This window comes from Colossoma macropomum, unplaced genomic scaffold, assembly GCF_904425465.1.
Source record: "Colossoma macropomum unplaced genomic scaffold, Colossoma_macropomum, whole genome shotgun sequence".
NCBI classification, from domain to species: Eukaryota; Metazoa; Chordata; class Actinopteri; order Characiformes; family Serrasalmidae; genus Colossoma; species Colossoma macropomum.
In genome coordinates, this window is record NW_023494789.1 from 49,557,796 (window position 1) to 49,567,820 (window position 10,025).

General features: G+C 39.7%; 2 protein-coding genes across 2 annotated transcripts; both read right to left on the reverse strand.

Annotated features, from left to right (window-relative positions):
* Positions 1-469: 469 nt before the first annotated feature.
* On the reverse strand, positions 470-1,402 carry LOC118807688 (odorant receptor 131-2-like). Its single transcript, XM_036569716.1, has one exon. The coding sequence runs from the start codon at positions 1,400-1,402 to the stop codon at positions 470-472; it is 933 nt and encodes a 310-aa protein (XP_036425609.1).
* Positions 1,403-5,023: 3,621 nt separating this feature from the next.
* LOC118807612 (odorant receptor 131-2-like) lies at positions 5,024-5,947 on the reverse strand. The gene has a single exon (XM_036569650.1). The coding sequence runs from the start codon at positions 5,945-5,947 to the stop codon at positions 5,024-5,026; it is 924 nt and encodes a 307-aa protein (XP_036425543.1).
* Between the last annotated feature and the right edge of the window lie 4,078 nt (positions 5,948-10,025).

Consider the following 10,025-nt stretch of genomic DNA (forward strand, 5'->3'; position numbering starts at 1 on the left):
TTGTAAAATGGAAGATTATAGACAGGTGACAAATTATAGAAAAAAATCTACAAAGTGTCAAGTAAGGTGTTGGGCCACCATGAACTGCCAGAATAGCTTTAATGTGCCTTGGCACAGATACAGGCCTGTACCAATCTCTTAGTGAATACCACATATGCACTCGCCCACTTGTGGAGAATAAAAACATACAGTGTATTTGTGCAAACTTTGAATTGCTACACTTCTATTTGTAAATTATTTAGATCTATAATTTAGATCTAGATCTAAAGACATTATACATTGAGCTATTAGTCTGTTATTATTAAGAAATATGCTTTAAGAATGGCCATGTGGCTATGATGATTGAGTATCTCTTAAATATAAAAAAGCTTTCCTGAGAGATTCATGAAAATCTGCCTTTAAATATATTACACACTGTAAATATGTGTTTAAGTACTTCATTTCCATCCAAATCTAGCAGTCACACAGACTAAGGTGCAACCTTTACAATAACCAGTTCACAAGAAAAATAGCGTTTGATATGACTCACAAATTTCTGGTCTCGAACTCCATAAATCAAAGGACTCAGGAGTCTTGGCACAATGTTTGTGAGCAGATAATTAAAGAAGGTGATTTTAGTTCGATGAGATGGGAAAAATGGAATAAGCATCAGATCCAATACAGGGGTTACGTAAGACAACATGCAGAGAAGTAACTGACCACCATGTAACAGGATTGTATTGCGCGCCTTTTTAGCTGAACTTTGATGATGGACAGATGAGGCTACTTTGGCTGTAAAAAGAACTCTGAAGTAAGTATAGAACAGGGTTATCCACACAATAGACATGTAAATGGTCTGTGCACCAATGGTCTTTTGCATATGATACTTTGAGTTGTATACAATAATTGGCTGGCAGTAGGTAAGAGAGTTAAAATAAGAACTGGGTTGCAATGCAATGACAATAATAACATCAATTACTGCAGGAATAGCTCCAATACCCCATATCACACAAATGAGGATGTAGGTCCTATTCAGTGTGCAGATCTGAGAGTGATGCAATGGTTTACAGACAGCAATGTAACGTTCTATTGCCATGCCAGCCAAAATCACAGGAGTGTTCATATAAGTAGTTGAACCTATTGCCATTAGCAGGCAACAAAAAGAAACGTTCACGTAAGGCCATGCATAAGTCAAAACATACAAAGTAACTGATATGCAAATCATGAGAATGTCATTGATGACAAGGTTAATGTATAAAATATATCTAGGGTCTTTGTGAAATACAGGGTTGCGGACAAATATGACCACCAACATTCCATTTATGCCATTAATGATTAGAGCAAGAGAGACAATAACAATGTTTTTTGCAAAAGCTTCCTGGTAAGTGTCCGTGGTTCTAAATTGATCTGCTGTCACATTCATTGCTCTGTTTTCTGTTTCTCTCTGACAATGACCTAAAGAAAACAATATTTCTTAAGAGAACAATTAATAAAAACAGGCATAAACATATATCATAAAAATAAAAGATATATTCACATTAATATAATTTAAGCCAGAATGTAAGACATCATTAAAATTTCCACACCATAGTGCCTAAATGTATTCCCAGTAGCTAGGTACCTGTAAAAGACTTATTAATATTATATTCAGTATTACGGTTGGAATATGTATGTTTATACCTTATTATAAACAGGTTGGTGTCAAGTTTGCAGTCCAATACCAGATCTCTTACATTTCTTTAGCCACTGAGAATAGCTGTTACAGAGAAGAGCTCAACTGCTGGATTTGTTCTGATCACTGCTGTTTTATAATGTATCAACATCAGGGGAATACAGAGGTGTGTAAGACAGAACCATAACAGTAAACTTCATCTGTAAGCTGATTAATACAGTCAATATATGTTCTTTGGTGCTGCACAGTAATGTGATAAGCCTAGTCATTTAGTTTTATTATATTATTAATAGCTTTTAGTTTCTCTGAAAACTACTTTTGTCATTAAATGAAAATTATGTATATCACAACAGCAACCTTCCAAAAGCTGTTGAGTGCTACTCAGCACTGCAGTAACACTGATGTGGTGGTGGTGTGTTAGTGTGTGTTGCACTGGTCTGAGTGGATCAGACACAGCAGTTCTGCTGGAATTTTTAAACACCTCAGTGTCGCTGCTGGACTGAGAATAGTCCATCAACCAAAAATATCCAGCCAACAGTGTCCTGAGGGCAGCGTCCTGTGACCACTGATGAAGGACTAGAGGATGACCAACACAAACTGTGCAGCAGCAGATGAGCTATCGTCTCTGACTTTACATCTACAAGGTGGACTGACAAGGTAGGAGTGTCTAATAGAGTGGACAGTGTTTAAAAACTCCAGCAGCACTGCTGTGTCTGATCCACTCGTACCAGCACAACACACACTAACACACCACCACCACGTCAGTGTTACTGCAGTGCTGAGAATGATCCACCACCCAAATAGTACCTGCTCTGTGAGGGTCCATGGCCGTCCTGACCACTGAAGAACAGGGTAAAAGGGGGCTAACAAAGTATGCAGAGAAACAGATGGACTACAGTCTGTAATTGTAGAGCTACAAAGTGCACCTATATAGTAAGTGGAGCTGATAAAATGGACAATGAGCTTGGAAACATTATGGTCATAATGTTATGCCTGATTGGTGTATGTTTATAGATAGATGTCTTATAACAGCTTTGTATTGTTTGCAACATTAATAATTTAGCTTTTGTTGATAAAAACTCCATTATCCTTCCCTGGCATCTTATTTTAGGACTAAAATCAGCTTGGCAACTATGGATTGGCCTAAATATTCTCTGACCTCTCTTATGACATCTTCCACTGTAACATTTCATAAAAAAATGAATCTGTATATATTTTGTGTCACAATCCTTTATATTTAGATTTATATATCCTGTATATTTATATTTTCTGAATATACTGAAAGTACTCTTCTCCCAAATGGTCTCATCACAATCATGCAAATGATGTGTAACACCATTCAAGCACATTTTATACCAGGTATCGGCCCGATAGACCTATTAACAACTTCTCTTGGAAAACAGTTTGCTTAAGAGAGCTCAAAGGCCCTGTCCAAGTGCTTACCTTAAGCTTCAAGGTCCATGTTGTTTAATTTAGCCAGGATCCATGGAATAGATTTCAGTAAAGATACCTACCTTATCATCATTTTACATATATTGCGTTCCACCACTAGGGTGTAGTAGGCCTTAAATTGTGTGTCAGTCCTTGGCACTTGGATGCTGACGGGGGCTTAATTTAATTTTATTGCAGTCATTGCTTGCCTTATCAAATTTTACAATTAATGTTCTCCTTTATTATTATTATTATTATTGTTGTTTTAATGAATATCTGATCTTGAATAAATAAGGGGGATTTAACAGCAGTGGTAGAAATTTTGTTAGCAGAACTAGGCCCTATATTTTTGTAGTGAGTGGGCATAATAACCATAAGAATAGTCTTGAGCACAGGAAAGATGTAGGAAAACATGCAAAGCAATAAATGCCCTGCATGCAACAAAACTGTGCTTTAAAGTTTGTCTCTGTCAGTTGTCATCTTTCTACCTGTAACTATCACACTGCAATAGGTGCAGACAAGAACTATCCATACAAATGACATATACATGCCCAGTATAGCTTGGCTCTTCTCCCCATGGTATACAGAGTTGTCTAGAAATTATGCAGAACAGTAATTGTGTTCAGTAACAGAAAGACAGAAAAAGGTCAATAACCAAGTCTGTCAGTTGTGACATCAACCTGGGGAAAGACCAAGTCACACTGGCTAGGAAACCAAACAAGGACCATACAACACACGCACAAGGCCAGCACAAGTATAAAAAGCAGAAATTTATTTATATACATAAGAAATCCATATTAAAGTCAAGCCTCTTTTCAACTGCAGGGCCAAATGGTTCTGAGCATGGAGGGTAACCATTCCAGTGGCATTTCCATACAGACATGATTTGACATTGAATGCTTAAAAACTGCTTAGTGTGGTTTTCTTGACATAATTAACTAACTGTGTTCAGGGCTACAGAACTGTTCTGTGAGACGATGTAATGACGTAGGCATTTGCTGATTGGTTCTATATTTATGCCAGTATTGTGTCACCACATTGTACATTATTTCAAATCTGAAAACAATCAAATGAGTTTAGATCACTTGCACAAATGCCAAATAAATGGAAGCAGCACACATTTTTAAATCCACCACTCAATAAATGTCAAAGCTCTAATCTAACCATTTCTAAGTGTCTGTGTGTAGGTATTAGGAGTTAGCTATTAGTTAGCCACACTTTTGTGTAGTTTCCTCCTGTATTTCCTGGCAGTACAGCAGATGGAAAAAGAAACTGCAACTGGTGTCATAAGAATGGCACTGTACGGCCCTGGGGACCATTTGGCTCCACAGTGGAAAAAAGGCCTTAGGTACTAGCCTGTTCTGGCACAAAGGTTGTGTCCAAAAATCTGTCTCAGGCTCTTAAGCCACAAGGGTTGAACCATAGGTGAGGTCTGGTCCCAAACTGAGAAGGAAGACCTAGGAGGTGGCACTGCTGTGTGCAGTGTTGTGCAATCAAATGCCAGCTCAACGACAATCTCTGGTGCTGCAGGGTTAGGCACTAGACAAGTCTGGTAGTGGCTTGCTTGTACTTTCTAGGACACTAGGTGGCACTGTGGGGCCAGGTTCTGGCTTGTAGGTGATCTCCAGGACATTTAGTGGTGCTGTGGAGCCATGTACCAAATTGTTGATGCCCTTCAGGACACCAGGTGGTGCTGTGGGAATTGTCAGTTTGACAGCTCCCTCCAGGACACTGGGTAGCATTATGGGACCTGGTTTCAGATTGACACTGCCCTCTGGGGCACTAGGTGGTGCTGTGAGGCCAGCTGCTGGTTTTATGGTGCCCTCTCGGACACTGGGCTGTCCCTTGGCATCCAGCCATTGCAGCCATGAGGGTCAGGATGATCTGGCCTTGCCTTTGCATTAAAATTCTTTGGCTTGGCATTGTAAAACTAGTCTTGAATTATATTTCATTAGCTTTAGGTTTAACTTTTGTATTAAATAAACTACATGTAAAATACATTCTGACACATCTGTACATTTTTTGATCTCGGACTCCATATATAAGAGGACTGAGTAACCTTGGAATAACATTGGTTACTAGATAGCCTAAATACATAAATATGGTTCTATGTCTAGGGAACAATGCAAAGAAAAAATAATTTAGAAGTGGGATAATATAAGAGAGCATGCAGAAAAGGAGCTGCACACCGTGGAGCAAAATAGTGTTCCGGGCTTTTTTGGCTGAAACCTGATCAGACGTTGCAGCTTTAGCTGCCTGAAGAATCTTCAAGTATGTGAAGATCAGCGTCATCCACACGCATGATAAATAAAGCGCATCAATAAGGATTGCTCTCATGAAGTGCTGATTTGTGCTGAAAAGACTCTTGCTGTAGCAAATAATGGATGTTGAAAAAATACTGATGGGTTCATTCACCAAGACAATGAAGATATCAGTCAGTGCAGGAATAAAAGTTAGAATCCATATCAGACCGATGAGGATGTAGGTCCTGTTCACTGAACAAAGCTGAGGGTAATGCAGTGGTTTGCAGATGGCAATGTAGCGTTCCAAGGCCATTCCGGCTAGATTCAGTGGAGTGTTTTCTGCAGTTGTTGTGGCGAACAGAAGCAGAAAACTGCAGACTGTGACATTCAAAAAGGGTAGTGCATAACTCAGAACATGCAGAGTAACTGAAAGGAAGAGCATAATTATGTCATTGATGACAAGGTGAATGTACAGAATGTATCTTGTGTCAGTGTAGAAAACTGGATTTTTAAAAAAGGCAATCACAAACATTCCATTGATGTAGGTTATGATGACACCCAACCCAACAGCAACAAAGTTCTTCATAAAAGCATCTTCAAAAGGATCCCGGCTTGAGTTCATTCTCACTGAAACAACCTTTGGATGAATTCTCTCATTAACCTGTTTAATCAAACAGAAACATACTTAATACAATTACAAGAGCTTTTTTTATGGTACAAGAAATATGTTCTAGGTAAATAATCACCTTAGAGTATGAGCAAAAATTCCTCACATCATCTTATACTTACCACTACAGAAATTGTAAATTATATAATAGAAAGCATTACAATCATAACCTTTAGATGCTTCCTTCAGTTATGACTATGTTAAGCTGCTACTTTTATACTCTGCTTTAGCTCTGTTGCCTGCTTCTCCCTTGTGGTGATGACAAAAGCAGCCAAAGATAGACGTCAATAACATGACCACAATCTTCGAGAAGCAAGAAGCTTTTTTTACTGTTTTAAATGTTTTATGAATTATTTATTTATTCACATACTATTCCCTGGAGGTTCACAGTCTGTTTTTACACTGCTGTTCAGTATTGCAACCTTACCAATACTATTTCTAAACTGTCATTTTGATTACATATGACACACATACACCGATCAGGCATAATGACCACCTTGTTTCTACGCTCATTGTCCATTTTATCAGCTCCACATACTATATAGGTGCACTTTGTAGTTTGCACTGCATACTTTGTTAGCCCCCTTTTACCCTGTTCTTCAGTGGTCAGGACCCCCATGGACCCTCACAGAGCAGGTACTATTTGGGTGGTGGATCATTCTTAGCACTGCAGTAACACTGATGTGGTGGTGGTGTGTTAGTGTGTGTTGCGCTGGTCCATGGACCATGACCATGACCATGGACCATGATGAAAATGTGTCAGCAGTGTGCAATAATCACCAAGCCTAGTAGTAATAAGTAATTTAACTTGAAACCAGATTTTTTTTTTCTGATATCATAAACTTGGATATTCCTGGCACAACCAATATAGGGACAGATGAAACAGGAACAGTGGAAAGAAATTGTGAAAGAATTTGCCAAAAAGCATTTCTGACATGTGAAGACATGCATACACTGTGAACAGCCAAGGTTGTCTTCAAAATACAATAACTAAATTGATAATTCTACTCTCTCACCTTTCACCAGGGGAAATTGAGGTTAAGTAGGAAAATGTGTTCAACAGCCAGAGTGCCAGGCCACTTTCCATTCCAGTGATGTCACACATCAGGGTGCCTTCCGCCTGCACCGTTTAACAGAGCGGCTGTAGAGGGTCTCCGGTTTTTAGCAAAAATTGTCCCTCAAAAATCGTCCTTCGGCCTCAGCTCGGTTAATAGAAGAGCAGTTTGCATGTCTGGTAGTTCCCTCTAACATGAGCAGAAAGGCTAATCTGATGTGGCTAAAGCTCAAAAACTCACAAACATTTGATCTCTGTATGAATCTGCGCGTCTGCCCCTGTGGGCTGTTTTTACCACTGCTCGGGTAAGTCCGTATGTATTCCGCAAAAATCTGTGTCTGAACTGTGAGGAATTTGCCTGAGACGGGTTTTGCTAAGCGGAGAAGGAGTGGAGCGGATTATTATGTTCAACACCACATCACACATCCCTAAACTGATCTGCACTCACTGCGCTTTATGTTGGAGAAAAAGTCCACCAGGTTTAGTTTTTCCTACTCGGTCCATGTAAACATTAGCAACATCAGTCCTTTGTCCTTAATGGATTTCTGCGAAGCTGCTTTGTGACAACATCAGTTGTAAAAAGCGCTATACAAATAAATTTGACTTGACTTGATTAGCAAATGCCCTGAACACCATAACCAGCTCAGAGACACAGCACTGTATTTCTACATTAAAGTAAACTAATCACCAATCTACAGTGGAGAGGAGTCTCTCAGGGTGTTTAATCAAACCTCTGTGACGACCATCACCAGGATCTTAAACACAAATGTGAGTAAATATGTCCTGTACAGCCCGTATTCACTCTACAGCTCAGTTTCACTCTTTTTTTGATCGGCTACCTCGTTAAAAGTGATGCATGATGAGCGGAGCTTTTTCAGCTGAAGCTAGAGCTGGGCGATATGGCCAAAAATGTTATCACGATAAACAAAATGTATATTGTTCGATATCGATACATATCGCGATAAATGTCAAATCATTATTTCTTTCAAGTTTGAAGGCTGATTTTTGCTCCTGGGTGGTTAATTGCTGTTTTAAACTATCCTTTATGGTCTGAACACAACAAACACTTGCCAAACAGTGGAACATTTCACAAATCTGTCATGGGAGAATGGGAGAAAGTGTCTGGTGAGCTGTTTTTACCACCTGGCAAAGCATGGCTATTTTGTAATAGTCATAATTTAAGAAAGAAAACAGATTATTTTTAGCTGGTGACGAGCGCTCGCCTACCCCGTTACAAACGACATCACAGCATTCAGACACCAGCTGGCGACGACTGGATATTCAATTGTAGTAGTTTAAGGGGTGAACCGCAAAATATCAACAATAGACAGTCCTCCTTTTAGGAACGTTTAAACTGAAAGCGGTGCTTTTGTGTCGTGTTTGATCAACAGTATCATTAATTCGCCGTGTTGTGCAGTGACGAAGCGCTGCTTTAAGTTAGCCAGCTGCTAAAAACGGCTAGCCTGGAAAGCTAGTGCTCTCCCGCTTTCCAATGCCTCACAGCTTCCTCAGTTTACTTTTGTTTACATCAGGGTCGTAACTGCATGAACCCACTTCTTTCTTTCACTTTCGTTGCTTGGGAATGCACTCATACTTAAATATGACTGTCCGAGCACTGTAACAGTGCTGTAGTTGTGAGGATTGTGATTGTGATTTAACGCTGCTAAAGCTGGTTAGGATGTACAGAAAGAGGTGAGTTCACTGTAGGACAGTACAGTTACCACTGACCTCGTCACTCACACTCGGTCACAGGAGAACAGATCGCCTGTCGCTCCGCTCAAACAGGGAATGTGTAACTCCGTGTTTCAGCCGTTGCTAAAGACTCATCTTACTCGTGGCCCCCTCCCTCTCTAATCACGTAGAAAAACTCGGAAGTGCGCCCTCTCCTGGCAACAGCAGAGTAGTGTCGCTTTCCTTGCAGTAGAAAACCCCACCAAGGCTTTCGCTGAACGTGAAAGTGTGAGAATGGTGTATTATATCTAACATTTATCAAACATGTCGTATCGCTCTATCGAGGAAAAGTTATATCGCGATAATTATCGTTATCGTTTTATCGCCCAGCCCTAGCTGAAGCTGAACATTTTTAAACTTGATCGAGTGGAAACTCAGGTGAAGCTGTTTAGCTGAATTATTGGTGCATTAGGAACGCAGCAATGATTTCGGGCAGTATCAGCCATTGTTTACAGCGCGACCGGAAGCCGTTTAACGCTATTATTTACTCTTCCGCATAAACAAACACAGAAGTGTGAAAATGGTCTATTAGAGCTGTGACACAAATTCAAGAAATCTTCCAATGCACAAATTATGCAAATTGCATAGGAACCCCACCTGGGGCCACACCCATGGCAAACATGATGGTTTATTTTATAGTTATTTAATTTGTGCAACTTGTGACGTTAATGCCAAAATGTGACTGGTCACATCAGATGTAACAACAATGTGCAACATTATTTTTCTGTTTATCCATTTATCCATACAGACGTAGTAGCTGCAGAAAACCTGAGAGGATTGTTTTGAAGCAGGCTTTACATTAGGAGGTCATTAAGTGTCATAGTGCCCCACTAACCAATCTTTATGCCACACTCATAAGAGATTCTGTTGAAAGAGATTCTTCATCTTCCTAAAGTCAGACAGATAAAGAGCAGCATTCATAACACCATCTGACTCTGACTGACTTCTTGGGAAAATGTAAGGAAAAAACAATGACAAAAAACCCTTCCCTTTAGTATAAGAGAGAAAAAAGGAAGAAAATGTGTGACCACCAGAGGTGTATTCATACCTGCAGTCTCCACCTGTAAGAAGGATGAGGTAAAGTGGACCTTACACATACATACAAAGTCAAAAGATCTCATCAAACAAGGTGCAATTTATTTACAGTGAGAAAAACTTGGAGAGAAAATGGTATATAACCATTTGAAGAGGGTGTGGGGTAAAGCTGCTGCTTGGCCCAGGTAGCAGTCTGTTTCCAACACAGAGTAT

Coding starts and splice junctions, on each gene's coding strand:
- LOC118807612 (XM_036569650.1), bottom strand. CDS start 5,947: ATGAACTCAAGCCGGGATCCTTTTGAAGATGCTTTTATGAAGAACTTT.
- LOC118807688 (XM_036569716.1), bottom strand. CDS start 1,402: ATGAATGTGACAGCAGATCAATTTAGAACCACGGACACTTACCAGGAA.